The sequence below is a fragment of the Chiloscyllium plagiosum genome, chromosome 4, assembly GCF_004010195.1.
Source record: "Chiloscyllium plagiosum isolate BGI_BamShark_2017 chromosome 4, ASM401019v2, whole genome shotgun sequence".
NCBI lineage: Eukaryota > Metazoa > Chordata > Chondrichthyes > Orectolobiformes > Hemiscylliidae > Chiloscyllium > Chiloscyllium plagiosum.
In genome coordinates, this window is record NC_057713.1 from 101,724,358 (window position 1) to 101,744,411 (window position 20,054).

General features: G+C 39.8%; 1 protein-coding gene across 2 annotated transcripts in view; it reads left to right on the top strand.

Moving 5' to 3' along the window:
• The first annotated feature begins 3,779 nt into the window (after window positions 1-3,779).
• Window positions 3,780-20,054, top strand: part of dpy19l1l (dpy-19-like 1, like (H. sapiens)) — an 80,443-nt gene continuing 64,168 nt past the window's right edge. For both annotated transcript variants that reach the window (XM_043688761.1, XM_043688762.1), the window contains exons 1-6: window positions 3,780-4,204; window positions 7,167-7,191; window positions 10,420-10,507; window positions 12,143-12,280; window positions 13,175-13,295; window positions 13,386-13,479. In XM_043688761.1, coding sequence (XP_043544696.1) covers window positions 3,955-4,204; window positions 7,167-7,191; window positions 10,420-10,507; window positions 12,143-12,280; window positions 13,175-13,295; window positions 13,386-13,479 — 716 coding nt within the window. In that variant the 5' untranslated portion in view covers window positions 3,780-3,954. The remainder of the gene's footprint in view (window positions 4,205-7,166; window positions 7,192-10,419; window positions 10,508-12,142; window positions 12,281-13,174; window positions 13,296-13,385; window positions 13,480-20,054) is intronic.

The following is a 20,054-nucleotide window of genomic DNA, read 5'->3' on the forward strand; positions in this document are numbered from 1 at the left end:
TGTTGCCAGATCAATTGCTGAGCCGATTTAACCAATTGAACAGCTTTAGGGCCATCTAATGGCCATTCTTCATCACCCAATATTTTGTTTATACCTTGATATATATTTTTAAGAAATATTGCAATATTTCTTGCTCCCTATAACTTCAAATATCAGGAGCCTCTTGCTCCCTGTAACTTCACCCTGTAACCTCAAATACCAGGAGCCTCTTGCTCCCTGTAACCTCAAATATCAGGAGCCTCTTGCTCCCTGTAACTTCAAATACCAGGAGCCTCTTGCTCCCTGTAACCTCAAATACCAATTTATCAATTTATGCTTGTCTAACTTTAAAACCTGTTCCTAACTATACATTTTGGAATCTTACTTGTAAATATATATTTATATATTATAAATTCATTTATTCAGTATAATATTTAAAATGTAAAATGCATACAGTGCCCAACTTTGAAATCACTATAATTGCCCGGTTTTAGTCCCTTAATTTAAATCCAAAATTAGATTTCTTAAGTAGTCCCGACCAGTCATTGCTCAATTACAATGCTATAGGTCGTGAAATAACCGGAGCTGCCTTAAAAGGATTTGTCTATTCAAGTTAAAAAAAACTTCTAATGCATGAATAATGGCCAAATTCAAGGTCACAAATATTAACCATAGGATTTTTTAAAAAAAAATATTTATTACAATCTAATGTTGAACTGAAACTTCAACTGTCATTGAGGGAGGGGACTTTCTGAATAAAGCTACTGCTGGCACATCATAATCCCCATTGAAACACATCAATCTTAAAATTAAGTGAAAACAAATAAGTCTGAAACACAAAAAAAAGTTATACTGTTGTTTTCCTCTGTATTAATCTGATTTGAAATCGCTTTTATTAAGGAGAAAAGAGATTAGTTAGAAACTGATAGTAAGGCAGTCATGACCTGTAAAAAGAACAGGAGTGAACATTTTATTTCATAAAATCCTTAACCTTAAAGAAATCATGTTAAATTTCCATAATAGAAAGCAGATTCAAAACCGTCCCGAATCTCAAGCTGCAGGGAACAAAGCACATACATTCAATCACGAACAAACAAATGTGCATTCAAACCGAATAACAAAGCGTTAAACTTTCTAATAGCTGTACAGCTCTTTTTCTCTCTCTCTCTCTCTCTCACTCACACACACACACCATATCTCACAAACACTTTCTGAGCTTCCCACAACAACCTCTAGAGGCTTCCCACTCCACCCCTCTATCTTTTGAATCTTTTTCTGGATGTCTGGCCATGATTTAGCTACAAAGTGTACCCTCAGCAGCCCTTCAGCTACTAGCCCTTCCAACACGAAGCATAATCAGATTCCTCCTGACTGAAAGGCTGATTTCTGTTGACATGTAAATTCAAATATTTACAAACCCAGTCTTCGTCCAACCCATACTTTGGCCAGAAGACAGCAGGATGAAGAATGGGTTCCTTATTCCATACAAAGCAACAATATTTAATCAACTTTTTCCTATCTTTTCCCTTGTACAAGTATTATTTTTCCAATTCCACAACATCCTGCCCAATGGACCTTCTGGAGGTATGTTGTCAGGGACCCAGCCTCCATTTCCATTTTTTTCCCGGAGGCTTTTTCTTTACCCTCGGCACAGCCCATATTGAGTTCCTTTGTTAGTCTCTTATTAACTACTAGAACTCAATCCCAGCCACCAGGTCCGTACTTAAAAGTCAATTTTTCTACCTTGGTCTGTGCACAGAGTTGCCTGGCTCAACATCTCCCTGTGCCTACTTAAATTTCCTATTTCACAACCTTTTCGCCTGGTTCAGATAGACTCTCATTGGATCTCGACCAGACAACCAGAAGGGGGAACCCACTGCCGAGGAACACGGGACCACTCTAAAGGGAACGGGATGTGTCTTCCCAGCCATCGAAGGTGCCTACCCCACTGGCGATGATGGAAACCCCGGACAAGTGCCCAAATTGTGAGAAACAAAACTCACATATCAATGAATTTCAGTCCGAGTCAAATTCTGAAGCAGCAAATTTTATTGAAGTGTTCTTGGAAGAAGGGTGTCTAACAAGTAGGCACACCGATCCAAAAATTACTCCATAATATATACAGTTTAATTGAGTCTCTCTTGGTACTTCCCCATTGACTTCATTGGCCTATCATATTACATGTCAAACCTATCACTATTCCTTATTGTATTTTGCCCCTGCTTAGCTGCGCTCTGCCCTTGTTTACTTCTCCCACTACTCTAAGCCTGGTGGCCCTTACTCTTATTTGTTTTATCCCTTATTTGCAGCTAACTTGGCTCGTTCTGGTGCCTACGTGGAGGCAATATGCCAAGCTGGCATAACTCAATGTTCCTTCTCTGTTCCTTCTCTCCTTATCTATTTGTCTGTAATGTATTCCATTGTTTGCATACACGTTTTAGCTAACTCAGCTCTTTGCTGAAACAATTATACAATTGTGTAAGTTAGTTCATTACCTTGCAGAAGCAATTATGTATTCCCTTTGCGAGAAACAGAGCTCACAATATAATAAATTTCAGTCCGAGTCAAATTCTGAAGCAGCGAATTTTATTGAAATGTTCTTGCAAGATGGGTGTCTAATAAGTAGGCACCCTGATCCAAAAATTACTCCACAATTTATACAGTTTAATTGAGTCTTTCTTGGTAATTCCCCGTTTATCTCATTGGCCTAACATATTAAGTGTCAAACCTATTAATATTCCTTATTGTGTTCTGCCCCCGCCTAGCTGCGCTCTGCCCTTGTTTACTTCTCCCCCTACTCCAAGCCAGGTGACCCTTACTCTTATTTACCCTATCCCTTATTTGCAGCTAACTTGGCTCGTTTCAATGCCTACATGAGGGCAATATGCCGAGTTGGCATAACTCAATGTTCTTTGCACCTTATCTATTTGTCTGTAACATCTTCCATTGTTTGCAGGTACATTTCATTCTTGCATGCACATTTTAGCAAATGCAAAAGCAATTACATATTTTCTTCACATAGTTTTCATTCTTGTTAACTCAACTCTTGGCTGAAACGATTGTACACTGGTGTTAGTTCATTTACCTTGCATAAGCTATTATGTTTGCAGAAATTTACATTGCTTTACCTATAATCTCACACCTTCATATAGTTTCATCTTTGTATGCAAATTTTTGATAACTCAGCTCTTGGCTGAAACAATTATACAATGGTGTAGGTTAGTTCATCAACTTGCAGAAGCAATTATGTATGTAGAAGCAACACTGCTTTACCTATATCCCATAGTCTTGAATGGCCTCCTGTTTCCAGGTTTTTATGCTTGGTGTATATTTAAGTCACAAACTTTGGCCTGTGCATTAAGTGTGAATGAAGTATGCTCTCACCCTTCACACTGTCTTGTATTGTGTCCCAACTTCAGAGGCATCTGAAGAAGCTCGATTTAAACTGGGCATTCCAGTATGAGGGGAGTGAGGCTGAACTGAAATTCTGGACTGGGCAAAAAAGGCCGGTTGCTGAGGAAGGGAGGCTTTCAACTAGGAGGAGACTAGTTGCTAGGGTCAGCTGGTTGCTAGGGGCAACTGATTGCTAAGTGGAGAACAGTTGTTAGGAGGAGGCTGGTTGCTAAGGGCAACTGGTTGCTAGGAGGATGATAGTTGTTAGGGGGAGCCTGGTTACGAAGAGGAGGGCAGTTGTTAGGAAGCGGCTGGTTGCTAGGAGAAGAGTGGATGGGTTGGGTTGTTTGCGGAGACTGGGAGGTCTGGCTGACTTGGCTATTTCAGAGCTCGGAATCTCTTGGCTGGCTTGTGATGTCCTTGTCATTGATGATGTTGCCGTGGTGACGGTGGATGTTCTCGCCGGCCCAGAGAGCTCGAAGCTCCGGCCTCAGCCGCTAATCAGAGCCTGAGGCTCAGGTTGGGCCTCGGCCCGGCAACAGCAGGAGGCGCACTGAGGGGTGTGAGGCTGGCCGGACCGATATGGCAGTGAAGACCCGAAGCTGGAGCCGGGGCCGTGCCCTGGCCGAGGACAAGGAGCGTTGCCCGCCTTCTGGGAACAGGCCCGCAACCAAAGCTGCCAGCCCACGGCGGGAGCGCCGAAAGGAGTGTGCGGTCCCTAAGAATAAACCGTCCGCTGTGGGACAATCCGGCAAATGGGTAACCGGCATCCGAGGGCCGCTAGGACTCACCGACTCGGCACTGAGCAGTTTGGGGACTACCATAGTCCTGGGTGAGGGGCTGGGGATGCGGGGAGCTGGAAGGGGGGTGGTGGTGGAATGTGAATCGGGAGGAGTTGGGAAATTTTACACGGTGCCTTATGAAAGTTTATTGTGCAAAGAAGGAGCTGATACTGTAAGGGTAATGCACAGCATGAGTTGAAGTTTGAGTGGCTTCCAGAAAGCAGAATTTGCAAAATAAGGCTTTTTTTTTCTGACTGACTGTATGGCGTCTTGCACGGATCTGTGCTGGAGTCTCAACTTTGGCAAATTCATATCAGTTACCTAAATGAGGGGAGTGAAGGCGCAGCTAGATTTGAATATGATTCGTGGATAGCTAGGAAAGCATATTGCGAACGGCACTTACAAATATTGTGTGCCGATTATAGATTAGTTTAGTGAGTTGGCAAAAAGCCTGGCAGATGTATAATGTGGGGAAAGGATGAAAATTGTTCATTTTAGCAAAGATAATAAAAACCAAGTATTACATGCAGAGAACGGCTGCAGAATTCCATGGTGAACGGGGGGGTGTTTAATGGCATGAGTTACAAAAACTTGTACCTTTTTATGTAGGCGCGGAAAGTCATTAGGAAGTATAATCCGATGTCCTTTTAAAATGAGGACGAACATTTAAAACTGATATTATGCTTCAGTTATAGTGTTCTTTGTAAGATCATGTCTCGAGTATGAGAGAGTTTGGTCTCTTGATTTAAGAAAGCTGTTGAAAAGAAGTTTCCTAGATTGTTAATGTAGAAACTAGAAGCAGGAGTTCAACCTGGTCATAGCTGATCTCTATCTCAGTGTCATGGGACACTATCTCTATGCCTTTGCTTTTGAAATCCAAAACAATATCTCTCTCTCTCTCTCTCTCGTATATGTTGTATAATTTGGCTTCCACAGCCTTTTGTGGTAGGGAATTTCCCAGGTTCACTGTCTTTTTTGAGTGTAAAAAAATTTTTCTCATCTCCTTAAATGATCTACTCCATACCCTGATATTGTATCCCTCAGTTCCAGACTCCCAAAACAAGGGAAAACATTCTCCCTGTTTTCTAGACTGTCCAGCCCATTAGAATTTTATATATTTTAATCAGATCCTCGCTCATTCTTTTAAATGCCAGAGAATGTTGACCCAGTCAAACTAACCTCTTCTCATGGTACAGTCCTGCAATTCCATCTAATGAACTTCTGTTGCACTCTGTATGGCAAATATATCCTTTTCTTAGGGGGTGCAAATGCATACAGTACTCTAGATGTGATCTCAACAAGACCCTGTGCAACTGCAGTAAAACATCCCAACATTTGAACTCAAATCCTCCTGCAATGTAGGCCAATGTATGATTTGTCCTTTCGAACTGCTTAGCTCTCTGACCCACCTGCTACTGCCCAGCATCTTATGGTGCTGACTTTGTTAATTCTGTTAATGCTTTTCAAATGTTCTGTTCTCACATTTTTTATAATAGACTGTAGCATTTTTCCCATTACTGATGATAGGCTAACTAGTCTGTAGTTCTCTGTATTGTCTCTTGCCCTCTCTCTCCTTTTGATAGATTACATTTGTTCTTTTCAAAATCTGCGTGTACCTCCTGCAGGCGAGTCCAGAACTTGGACCACTATTTTACAATTAAGCATTCCCATTTAGGGCAGAGATGAGTTTTTCTGAGTGCCACAGAAGGTGGCACAAGTGTAGGAATTGGATATTTTTAAGGCAGAGGAATCTGTGGTTGTTTGGGGGGGGATGAATATTTGGAATTTTAAAAAAAATAGGGACTGGAGAGCAGCACTGAATATGAAGAGAGTTGGGGAAATAGCTGTTAATTGAGGGAAATGAGACAGCAACGGGGCAAGGAACCGGTTGGGATAATAGTTGGCACCATTATCTTGTTAGTAATAAGGAAGGGGGACGGAATTTTAAGTGTGGAAGTGAAAATGCATGGGAGGGATTAAGAGAGAACAAATGGTGGAGAAATTAGAATCCACCATGCAACTGGGAGAGAGGAGAAAAGAAGTGAATAGATAGTCATAGAGCTATATAGCATGGAAACAGACTCTTCGGACCAACTCTTCTATGCCGACCAGATATTTCAACCCAATCTATTCCCACCCTAGCACCCAGTCCGTATCCCTGCAAACCCTTCCCGTTCATGTACCCATCCATTTAAATATTGCAATTGTATTAGCCTCCACCACTTCCCCAGGCAGCTCATTCCATACACACACTATCCTCTGTGTGAAAAAGTTGCCCCTTAGGTTTTTTTTTATATCTTTTCCCTCTCACCCTAAACCTATGCCCTCTAGTTCTGGACTCTTTCTCCCCACCTGCCGCCAAGGAAAACAGCCCCAGTCCGTTCTACCTCTCCCTATAGCTCGAATCTTCCAACCCTGGCAACATCCTTTAAATCTTTTCTGAACCCTTTCAAGTTCAACAACATCCTTCCTCAATGATGGAGGATCTCCTGAGATTTGAGTGTGGCAGTGGCTTCTGGAGCCATTGATCAATGTATCTGCGCACCAATCAGCATGCATGGAGTCTGAGTGGCCACATGGCTTAAAGGGAATGTCAAGTCTTACTACTCCTTAATTTATTGGCAGAATAGTCAATAATCGGGCATAGGTTTAAAAGTTATTGGTGAAATGTTTGCGAGAATGTGATCTATTTTCACTGGAGGGGTGGTGGGATTCTGGATTTCACTGCTTTAAAGGTTGATGAGACAAAACCAGCAATACAATTTTTAAAAAATGACTTGGATGTACACTTGTATACAGGTTGGAACATGGATTAGACTGGATAATATTGTTGGTTGACATGATGGACTAAACAACTTCCTTCTGAGTTCTAAATCTCCTGTGCTACTAACTGCAACCCACACAGCTTTTAAATATTATGTCGAATGTTTGAGAAGACAGGCGTCTGCAAATTTTAGGAATAGTTTAAGTCCTTTCACTTTTAACCTACTTCTGGTCTTTTCTCTTTTACAGCTATCATAGCAGGAATTTTACATTGGTAAGTGTTAATTGATTCTTTTGCAGACATCTGCTTTGGAGTTTTAGGTAGTCTAACCTGGAGAATAGTTGCTAATGTCTTGCATTGGATGAGTTTTGGCTTAATAAAACAGTTGACTTGCTCTTTGAATAATTTTAATGTGACAAAGCAATTTGTTAGGACCCTTGTGCATAAGTTATGTTACTTAACCTAAGGAATAGGATCAGGTGGAGACTAATTTCCATGGTGTTATTCAAGTATTCACTTCTGTAAGCTTAGCAAGTTTCAAGAAATAGCACAAACTATTTACAGATTAGGTAGTTTGCGTTTTTTTTATATAGGTAAAAGCAGTATTTATGAAATAGTTGGCATTTAGCTGAAGATTTTTTTTAAAAGCCAAGTGAGAAGAATACAGAGTATAGTAAAGGAATAGCTTTATTACTGGGTTATCAGAACTGGCAGTATCAGCTGATGGTGTATTTTACAGTGTTTGAATGCCAGTTTAACAATTCATTTGCTTTTCCAGGAGTTTTGGGGAGACAGGGTTTGGATATGTGAAGTTATTCAAAATAGATACTATTTTCCCACAGCAATTACTACTTAAATTTGTTACAACACACGGTTAAACATAGTAGTGCTGATATTTGTTCTGTTTCTCAATAGGTGGTTGTGTAACGTTTTATGAGGCAATGTCCATTTTAAATAAAAATCTCATTTTTTAAATTTTAGTGAGATGCTGTCAAATTAAGCACAAGTTAAATTTTGTCCCAATTATATGTTTAAATTAAGTTTGGGAATTTGTTTTGAATGAAGTCTGGAGTGGGAAAATAAGAAGACTTAAGAGAATTGGGAGAAATTTAAACTGCTGCAGCATAAAAAGAGAATGGTGCACCGAGAGACCTGGAAAGGAGCCCAATGCATGGAAAAACACCAGAACAAGACGGATAGGCAGGGAGGAAGTCTAAATTCTCAGGAACCCAAATGCATAATGAACAGAGAAGATAATTAATGTACTAAAATATCTTTATTAAATACTTAGAAACAATAGAAGTGAGATGTGGTAGTTTTTGTGAGAGGACTAGTAGTCAGTGTGGATGTTTCAAAATGTACTTCCTTTGTTCAACATAAACCAAGACATTTGATGGAGACATACAGTAATAATTTATTAATGAGGCAACAATTATTGTTTTTAGTCAAAGGGTTACTTTAGTTAATGTTTAAAGCTTTGACCATGTAGTCAGTAATAAGCAAAATTATCAAAACATGTGGGAACCACAGATGTAGAGAAATTAATAACAAATTAGACATACAGATTGTCAAAACTAGTTGCATAGAAGCCACACTAAGGCTTTGAGCAAGATAGAAAATGCCCATGAAGGACTGTGTGAAACAAAGATAATGTCAGACACTTGGATACTGAAGTGTTGGAATTGTTAGTATGTACACTGTAAGCAATATAATACCTGAAGGTCTTCTCTTAAAGCTTAATTCCTAATAAAATTAGGAAGTGTTCATGCAAGCATGGTTGATCAAGAGATCACTGTCAATTTGTTAAAGGCATTTCATGCTTGACAAATGTGAAACAAAAATAAATATACATGAAAGAGGCTATGGAAATGATTTCAAACTGACCCAGAATGTTTTTGAAATGTAGTCACTGTTGCAATAAGTCTGTGGACAGTAAGTACCTGCAGTGAGATAAATGTAGATAATCTGTTCTCATGATAATCTTCAAGGTTTAACTAGATTGGAGAACAAAAGTAAAGCGCACATGATGTGAGAAACCAATTTAGGGCAAAGTTCGGGAATGGTTTATATTCACATTGTTACCAACCTGTTGATCAACTTAGTTACTGGAAAATGGGCTAGATGTTGTCAGGGAAGATGCTCCATTATGTCCTTTTAAAATAATGATATCAAGTGGCTAAAGAGTATTATCCATCTGAATTGCTTAAATTAATAGACCATAGTTTTCAGCCATATAACAAACAAAACCAGTTCTTCCACCTCATGTACATATCAAGCCTGGGGACATAATGTGCTTGCTTTCAGTTACTTACTTTTCTTCAGTTCTCTATAGTTATCTTCCAGCATATGAGGTTGGAGCTTTGAATATATTGTTTGAAAACATTTACCAGTTAGATTTTTAAAACATTTTTAGATGGCTTGACAGAATAGATACTGAAAGACCCTTCACTGGAGGGTCTGGTTATTAGATATCATAACCTCAAGGGGGGGCACTGTCTAGCACTAAGATGAAGAGAAATTTCTTCACTGAGCATTATGAATTTTTAGAATTCTCTATCCCATTTAGCTGTGAGTGCTTAGTCACTGAGTACATTCAGGTCTGAAATTGATTCGGTAATTATAGTCTCAGGAATCAAAATATGAGGATAGACAGGAAAGTGGCAAGAAGGTAGAAGTTTCAGCTATGATATTATTGAATGGCACTTCAGGCTCGTGGATATGTATGGTCTCTACCTGCTCATATTTCTAAGGTTGTTAGTTACAAGACAAGTGATCGTGAAGATCTGCGTCCCCTTAAGAGGGGCCTCTTGGTTCAAGATTTGTCAAAGGAATCGACAAATGCGATCTATTCAAAAAGCAAGGTTCATTAGTTTATTCTGTCCAGCATAACAAAGATTGAAGCTTCCGTATTCCGGGGTGAAGTTGTGCAATTACACTTGAAAATTACACATTATTTATATGTTTTTTTAAGAAATAGTACAGCCTTAATTACAAGAAAGACCAATCACATATAATAAGGTGACATGATTTACAGCAAGTTATTCCAATGACCTTTCCTGGAAAAGGTTCTTAATTATAAGAACGGTCCAAACAACCATAATAAGGTGATATGATTGAAGACAGGCTAATCCAATGGTATTCTATGCTAAAAGATATCTTATTTATGTAAATTGTCATGCCATGTACTGGTTCAAGGTCGTTCAAATGGTCAATTAATGTGTTAGTATTCATCTTTTGAAAACTCTATTGTCTTCTTATCTTTGAACTGCAACTTAATTCTGCAAATCAGCAGTATGGTTCACAGGCCATTTTATAGTATTCTTTTAAATTGAGAAACCATTTTGTTATAATAAAAATCTACATATTTTGTTGCCTAAATTCAAATTTTAGATCCTCATTCGAATTAACATGTCTGCTAAATCAACAGCAATTTTATTGAATATTTTTTAAACATTGCTTCCAGAGTTGAGAACATTCTAATTTTGCTCTAATTTACCTTAGGTACCATATATCTAGTCTTTTTGAAAATAATCGACATTTCTCTCACCTTTCAACGCTAGAAAGGGAAATGGCTTTTCGCACTGAGATGGTAAGCATTTGATCTGCATTATTGATGAAGCTCTGGAACTGCAGTATAAGTAGGCTACCATTCTTCACCTAGCCAGATGAGTCAGCTAAATAGCAGCCAGGGTATGAGGTAACTGATATTTGGTGCTCTGAAATTTTGGAATTGCCATTGACTGACCCTATTTCTAACCCTATTAGTCTCTGCTGTTCTGCTAAAATATACTGTACTGGGTTTCTGTGAAGGGAACCACTTTGTTAGCTCCAAGTCTCCTGTATTTTGCACCCACCACATTACAGAAGCAGGAGAATTGTGCTTGTGAAATATGAAAGGTTGCAAAGAATAATTTTGCATCCTTAAGGTTGCATTTTGAAGTTGCATTTGAAGATTGATGTGCCACCATATTATAATTAAAATGGGAAAATTGAAGGTGATTCCCCTTTATGATTTTGAGCTTCTGTTTGAATTGAGTGTTATGGGTATAGATCTTTGTGCTTCCAATGTATTGCTGTTTTGTCACTGTTATCTACGCTAACACTTGCTGTGTTCCCCACTACCCATGTATTTGTAGTTCCTGAAAATGGAAGCAGTTTACTTCATTGTTGTTCACTTAGTTGAAATAAGTTATTGTGACAAAGGTCATTAATGAAACTAAGCAACCAGGAGCTTGCTATTGGTATTTCTAATCATCGACTGGCTATAAATGTTGAAATTGGCTTCTCGTCTCATCAGATGCCATGGAAGAATATGTTCAAGGATGTTAATTGGGGAACATTTAACACATAGCAACCTGGAAATATTTAGGAGCATTCAGCTTTTACTAATCTCTGTGGGCAAAGGAAGAAGAACCAAGAACAGTGAAGCCCATTGTGGATGCTGTGTGATGTACAACTCTCCCAGATTGTCATGTGCAAACCTTTGCTACAGTTGGACAGAGAGTGATAGCACAGATGTGATTGCAGTTTGTAAGAATGTATATCTATCTATCCTTTTGAACAGAGGCTATCCATCATCTGTTGATGTAATAATGAATTCTGTTCATGTTGAGAAAGAAAACCATATGAAATTCAGCAAGGCTGTTAGACAAAACCATCCAAAATCATGACCACTATCATCCAGAAAGATAAGAGCAGCAGAAACCTGGTAACAACAACAATACCTGTATGTTGCCCTCAAAACCAATCACTATCCTGACTTGGAAATACATCATTTATTCCTTCAGTGTTGTTGTGTCAAAAAATCCTGGGATTCCCAGCACACTGGCTTTCTGGGTCTACCTACAGCACATGACTTCAGTGGTTCAAGAAGGCAGCTCACTAACACCTTCTCAGGGGTAATTAGAGATGGGCAGTAAATGCTGGCCAAACTAGCCATGCTTACATCACATGAATGAACTTTTTAATAGGTAGAATTTTGTTGACCCTTATCTTCCAAAACAATGGAAATGTTAGAAGCTACAGTGCAGAAAGGAAGGGCGATTAAATGGAGTCGTCAGGAAATTATTACCAAATTGAAAATTTGTAGCATTGCAGGAAATATTTATCCATAGAATTCTGATGGATTGCTTTGGAAAAGAATGTAATCTTTTGGCATTTTGTTTGTTTAGGGAACAGTCTGCACTTATCATGTAATGCTTGCAAATATATTTTCTCGTTTTAGGGCTTGTATTATTCTTTCTTTAAGACCATCATTGAAGCGCCTTCCTATTGTGAAGGTTTAAGTAACATAATGAATGATGGATTGACTGAATATCCTTTGGTTATCAACACCTTGAAGCGATTCAATCTTTATCCAGAGGTAGGTTATCTGTTGATACCTAATTTCAAACCAAAACAAATATTACATCAGTCACTTCAGCAGGACAAGTGTTTAATTAGGCAAAGTGAAAGTGAAGAAGTAGTTCAGGTGTTTTTTTATTGTCTCCCTGTGCTATATTCTTTCTCTGCTCTTCTCAGCCTAACAAACTTCACAAACTAACTGATTCAGAACTCTACTGCACATCATGTTTTGTGATAAATCTTGTGCACCCTTCACCCTTGTCATATCTCCAAAGACTGTAGTATCAAGCTGGTTTCTTTGCTCAGATCCTAATGATGCAAACCCACCATCTTCTGACTCAGCTGGAATTGATGGTTTAATTGTGATTGACAAATTCAGGAGGCTTCAGGAGAAAAGGTGATAGTTTAAGTGTAACTATTACACTAAGTGTAAAGTTCACTCTAGTGGTTTACAGAAGACCTTCAGATATTATATAGCTTACAGTGTACATATTAACAATTCCAACACTTCAGTATCCATGTGTCTGACATTATCTTTGTTTCACACAGTCCTTCTATGCAGCTAGTTTTGACAATCTGTATGTCTAATTTGTTATTAATTTCTCTATATCTGTGGTTCCCACATGCTTTGATGATTTTGTTTATTACTGACTACATGGTCAAAGCTTTAAACATTAACTAAAGTAACCCTTTGACTAAAAACAATAATTATTGCCTCATTAATAAATTATTATTGTATGTCTCCATCGAATGTCAATTTTAATTTATACCTGCATAATAGCATTATTATCAGTGTTTTATTATTTAGAAGTCTAGTGTCTTCAGTGCTATTGCTGGTAACAACAATGTGGCATGATATTTAGTTTAAAATTGACACACATGATGGGGAAAACCTGACTTCTTCTCTGGGTAGGTAGTACTCGGCAGCTGGTATCGTATTTACATCACTGTTGCAGACTTCCTTGGCATTTCAACCAAAACATGTTGGCGTGTGGACCGAGGAAAGGGCTTCAGCCCTGTGGAGAGTTGTGAAGGCAAGTTCTGAATGTCTGACACTATCTTTATTCCTTGTTTTTAAATGTTTGTTTAGGTAGTGATCTAAAGCATTTTTTTTTATTTAATAGGAATGGGAGACCCTGCCTACTTTTATGTAACATTTGTTTTTATTTTAAATGGGCTCATGATGTCTCTGTTTTTCCTCTACGGAACATACTTGAGGTAAGAAGATAATGCAGTACTGTTTATAAAGTGAGCATACTGCAAGATAGTTTGCAGGTGGGATTTAAATGTTTTCAGTTGCACTGCAAGGTTGGAGTGACTTAAGTCATTTGTAAATGAACCAATATCTAGGGGCCTTATTGGCCCAATCGGCCAATGACTGAATTCAAGATAGCCAATAACAGCCTTTGAAAGCTTTCTAAAAATTCTTGTTAATAAATATCTGTAGACATTAAATGTACAGAAAATGTATCATTGCTGTTTGTAAATTGTATTCTGGCAATTGCAATAGTTTAAATCTTGTAAAATTGCATATCTCTTTGCAACATATGTTACTACAGTGAGTTTTGCATTTGATCACTGCAGATTTGAGGCAATTGGTACATAACTAGCTTTGTTACCAACTGTGAAATTTGATAAAATCATGACTTTTATTCCAGTCCTCTTCTTTGTTAAATTCTGTTGTTACTCCAAGGTTATTCCAAGCATAAAACAGCCCATGATTTTCATTTGTTTTTCCTGTGATCCCATCTCTTTCACCTACTGCTTTTGCCTCCACACCAGCCGTAATGGACCTCTTCCTCAAAGATTTCATCTCCCTTACATTTTACCTCCCACTTTCCCAATCTCCTGTTGGTGACCACATTCTCATCACAACTCCTCTTTAATTTTGCATCTTCCTTCCACTGTCTGCTGTGAAACAAAACAAAACAAAGCACATGTGCAGATTTATAATGCATCTAACATGGCAGATGCATTTTGCCCTCCTAATGTTTTCAATAGAAAAACGTTTTTAATGATTTAGAATTTAAACTTTGAAAATTCCAAAAACCTAAAGGGAACAATGAAGCTGTTTCATTTTTGACAAACTTCTATCTTTGTTTTACACACTGATGTTAAAAAAAAGTCAGTGTAGGAGATTTTAAATTATTAATTGTGCCTAATAATCATAGGGCAGGAAAGGAGGCCTGTGTCAATTCTTTTGGGAGTGGAAACAGTTCTTTTTTTCCCCCAGCTTCCTCACTTTTTTTTTTCCTCTCTTCCCCCTCCCCAAAAAAAACAAAATTATCCTAAAAGATTCTCTCTTTTTGAATATTTATTCAGTTTCCTTTTGACTGTTATTTATTTTCACCATCCTTTCAGGCATATTCTAGATTATCATTTTTTTTTAAAATCACCATTTTATTGTTAAAACACAATGAAGTTCAGTGGTGGGGAAAGAAAGTTTCTTTTCTCATGTTGGTTAATTTTACTTTCATGAGACTTCAGTCTATGAACTGTTGAATATTTTGCACAACCAGAGGAAATACCAACATGATTTTTGTTACCTGCTGAAAATTAATTCCTTTTCCAGGACTCTACACCCGGAACTCTCCCTGTTAATTCCTGTGCTGCAAATCCGCTTCTTAGATTGAATTCACTGACCCTAATACATTATTTATTTAAACTCTCCATTGTATTTAAAAAGAAGCTGTAGAAAGATTAGCCAGAGGGGAGGCAACACACTTAGAATGCTCTTAAATTCAGTGCATTTGATATTTGAATTGACAATTGACAAATGCAATATGGAAAATTTAGCCATGTTGTAAACAAATTAACACCCCAATTAATCCCTCCCCCACTTCGGTAAAACAAGAGATTCCAGGCTGTAATCTGCCTTTTTACTTTGAAATGATTGGAGCAGAATGTATTGACTAATAAATAGAATCATTCTTTGTGATGTGATTTGTGACATGCACTTTGTGCAGCATAAAATGTGAATATCATCAAATAATTAAGGTTCACATTATGACTTAGGAAGCACTTGAAGTGCAAAGCGTATCTTTGACTGCAATATTTCTTCTATTAAGTGTAAAAATGTAGTCGCTATTATACTGTGGGAAATGCAGTAGCCAATTTGCAAACAGTGGCCTCTGCAAGAACTTAATCTATGTAAAATGTAAACATTCCCTTGTTGCAAGGTGAATAAAGGGAAGACTATATGAAAATAGGACATGCTTTTCTTGATGGGTGTATGCTTCAGCTGTGGCATGCCTGGTGATGAGTATTTCTTGATATTGATGCTGTAATTAACCTTTCTCTTGGTTTAGTTGTATGGAATGAATTGAATCCATTCTTGGATTGGCTAGGGCTGATATTTTTAACTGCACCAGAAGGTGATGCTCCTATTCGATCAATCTAGGATCGTAACACCACTGAGATGTGGCTGTTTTCGTTCTGTTTTAGTGAATTGAAAGCAAAAGTTTTTAACTTTTAATTTAAATGTTATGATTTGTGCACTCCATTCAGCTCCATATGTGAGAGTTAATCTTCACCTTGATTATGTTTATTGTATCCTCCACTTGTTCATGTCTGGTTAGATTCATAAATACACATCAGTATGATATTAGATTAAGAGGAGATTTAGGATTGATAGCAGAAACATGTATTGCACAGAAATCTTGAGGAGTCTGTGGAGCTCCTAGTGTAGTGAGTCATTAAAGCAGAGACTGTCTTTTTAAAAATACATACATCAATGTCTTGAAGCTCAACTTCCTATTTTAGTATTCAGTTTCCCTCGCAATAAATGGTAACATTTAACAGTAGTAGTAATTTTCCTAATTACTTGCATGTTTAACTTTTTCGGAGTCCACACTAGAACACCCAGATCCCTCTGTATCTTTCAAGGCCTGCAGTTTCTCACCATTTGGATAATATGCTTTTTATTCTTCCTGTCAAAATTGACAAACCACATTTTCCCATATTATATTCCGTTTTACAGATCTTTGCCCACTCGCTTAAACATGGGCGGGTGAACCTCCTCCTGATTACGATGTACCGCCCTCCTTCAGCTGATGATTTAGTACTCCATGTTAAACAATACTTAGAGGAAGCACTGAGGATGGCAAGGGCACAAAATGTACTCTGGGTGGGGCTTTTCAGTGTTCTTAATCGAGAGTGACTCAGCAGCAGAACTACTGATCAAGCTGGTCAGGTCCTAAAGAATATAGCTGCTATGCTGGGTCTGCAGCAGGTGGGGAGGGAACCAACAGGAGAGTAAAACACACTTGTTTTGCAAACATCTGTCCAGAGTTACCACTGCAGAATCCTTATGGAGACAAGAGTCTCGCCTTCAGATTGCAAATAACCTCCGTTGTGTTGTGTTGTGTTGCACTATCACCGTGCTAAATGAGACAGACTTCAAACAGATCTAGCAACTCCAGACTGGCCATCCATGAGCTGCTTTGGGCCATCAACAGCAGCAGAATTGAATTCAGCATAATCTGTAACCTCATGGCCTGACATATCCCCCACTCAACCATTATCATCAAGTCGGGCAGCAACCCTGCCTCAATGGAGATTGCAGGGGGGCATACTAGGAATACCTGAGGATGAGGTATCAACCTGGTGAAGCCACCAAACAGGACTACTTGCATGCCAAACAGCGTAAACAGCAAGTGATAGACAGAGCTCAGTGATCCCATATCCAACGGATCAGATCTAAGCTCTGCAGTCCTGCTGCATCCAGTCATGAATGATTGTGGACAATGAAACAACTTACTGGTAGAGGAGGCTTTGCAAATATCTCCATTCTCAATGATGGAAGAGGCTAGCACATCAGTGCAAAAGATAAGGCTGAAGCTTTTGTGGCAGTGTTCAGCCAGAAGGGCCAAGTGGGTGATTCAACTTGGCCTCCTCCAGTGGTCCCCAGCATTACAGGTGCCAGTCTTCAGCCAGTTTGATTTACTCTGCATGATATCAAGAAACAGTTGGAGACACTAGAGACTGTAAAGACTACAGGCCCTGACAACGTTCTGGATAGTCCTGAAGACTTGTATTCCTGAACTTGCCACTGCCCTAGCCAAGCTGTTCCAGTACAGTTACAACACTGGTGTCTACACGACAATATGGAAAATTGCCCAGGTATGTCCTGTACATAAAAAGCAGGACAAATCCAACCCAGCCAATATCAGCCCTATCAGTCTACTCTCTACCATCAGTAAAGGAATGAAAGGTGTCACCAACAGTGCTATCAAGCAGTACCTGCTCAGTAATTACCTGCTCAGTGGTGCCCAGTTTGGGTTCTGCCAGGGCCACTCCGCTCTTGACCTCATAATGGCTTTGGTTCAATATGTACCAAAGTGCTGAATTCCAGAGGTGAGGTGAAACTGTCTGCCCTTGAAATCAACTGCATTTGACGGAGTATGGTATCAAGGAGCCCTAGCAAAACTGGAATCAATGGGTATCAGTGATTGTAATCCTACCTGACACAGGAGGATGGAAGATAGTCGTGATTGTTGGAGGTCAATCACTCAGTTCAGGACCTCTGTGCAGGAGTTCCTCAGGGTAGTGTCCTTGGCCTAACCATCTTCAGCCTCCTCCTTCATCAATGACCTTCCCTCCACCATAAGGTCAGAAGTGGGGACGCACAATCATTGGCGAACAATGTTCAGCACCATTCGCCACTCCTCATTGAAGCAATCAGTGTTCAAATGCAACAAGATCTGAACAGTATCCATGCTTGGGCTGACATGTGGCAAGTAACATTTGTGCCACACAAATGCCAGTCTATGACCATCACCAATAAGAGACAATCTAATCGCCACTCCTTGGTGTTCAATGGTGTTATCATCACTGAATTCCCCCACTACCAACTTTCTGGGGGTTATCATTGACCAGAAACTCAACTGGACTCCCCATATAACTACACTGGCTACTACAGCTGGTCAGAAGCTAGCAATACTGTGTGGATTAACTCTCATCACCTGACTCCTCAAAGCCTGTTCACCATCTGCAAGACACGCCATGAGTGTGATAGAATGCTCCCCAATTGCCTTGGAAGAATGCAACCCCAGCAACTCTCAAGCTGGATACCAGCTAGGACAAAGCAGCCTGCTTTATTGGCACAAGCATCCACTCTCTCCACTACTAATGCACAGTGGTAGCTATGTGTACTATCTACAAGATATTCAAAGTTTGTGAGAAGATTTGTAGCTCTGGTGATCGTTGTTGTGGTTCTGTTCGCCGGGCTGGGAATTTGTGTTGCAGACGTTCCGTCCCCTGTCTAGGTGACATCCTCAGTGCATGGGAGCCTCCTGTGAAGCGCATCTGTGATCTTTCCTCTGGCATTTGTAGTGGTTTGAATCTGCTGCTTCCGGCAGTACACCAGATCTGCAAAAAGAGGAAGAAGAACACCTATACAATGTATTCGCCAAAAACGGATACCCGTGCAATTTCATCAACAGATGCCTAAGGGAAAGACAACGGAACGAGGACATGCCGCAACCCAAAGGACTAGCCACATTACCATACATCAAGAGCATTTCCGAACTGACAGCCAGACTACTGCGACCACTAGGACTCATAACAGCACACAAACCAACAGCCACTCTCGGACAACAACTCACCAGAACGAAGAACCCGATACCCAGCGTGAGCAAAACCAATGTAGTGTACAAAATCCCATGCAAGGACTGCACAAAACACTACATAGGACAAACAGGAAGACAGCTAACAATCCGCATACATGAACGCCAACTAGCCATGAAACGACCAGCTATCCTTAGTAGCCACACACGCAGATGACAAGCAACATGAATTCGACTGGGACAACACTACTATTATAGGACAAGCCAAACAGAGAACAGCCAGGAAATTCCTAGAGGCATGGCACTCATCCACAGATTCAATCAATAAGCACATTGACCTGGACCCAATATACCGACCACTGCAGCGGACAGCTGGAACTGACAACCGGAAGCGGCATATTCAAGCCACTACAAATGCCGGAGGAAAGATCACAGAAGCGCTTCACAGGAGGCTCCCAAGCACTGAGGATGTCACCTAGACAGGGGACGGAACGTCTGCAACACAAATTCCCAGGTCGGCGAACAGAACCACAACATCTACAAGATAGTTTATGTAAATTCACCCAAGATCCTTAGACAGCACTTTTGAACCGGTCACCACTTCCATTCAGAAGTACAAAGGCTATAGGTATATGAGAACGCCACGACCTTCAAATTCCCCTCCAAGCCACTCACCATCCTGATTTGGAATGTTAAAAGGTCTTAAAATTGATAAATCTCCTGGCCCCGATGGGCTACATCCTAGAGTTCTGAGGGAGGTGGCTGAGGAAATAGCAGAGGCGTTGGTTGAGATCTTTCAAAAGTCACTGGTGTCAGGGAAAGTCCCGAATGATCGGAAGATCGCTGTTGTAACCCCCTTGTTCAAGAAAGGATCAAGACAAAAGATGGAAAATTATAGGCCAATTAGCCTAACCTCGGTTGTTGGTAAAATTCTAGAATCCATCATTAAGGATGAGATTTCTAAATCTTGGAAGAGCAGGGTCGGATTAGAACAAGTCAACATGGACTTAGTAAGGAGGGGTGGTGCCTGACAAACCTGTTTGAGTTCTTTGATAAGGTGCCATATGGGAGGCTGCTGAGCAAGGTGAGGGCCCATGGTGTTCGAGGTGAGCTACTGGTATGGATTGAGGATTGGCTGTCTGACAGATGGCAGAGAGTTGGGATAAAAGGTTCTTCTTCGGAATGGCAGCCGGTGACAAGCGGTGTCCCGCAGGGTTCAGTGTTGGG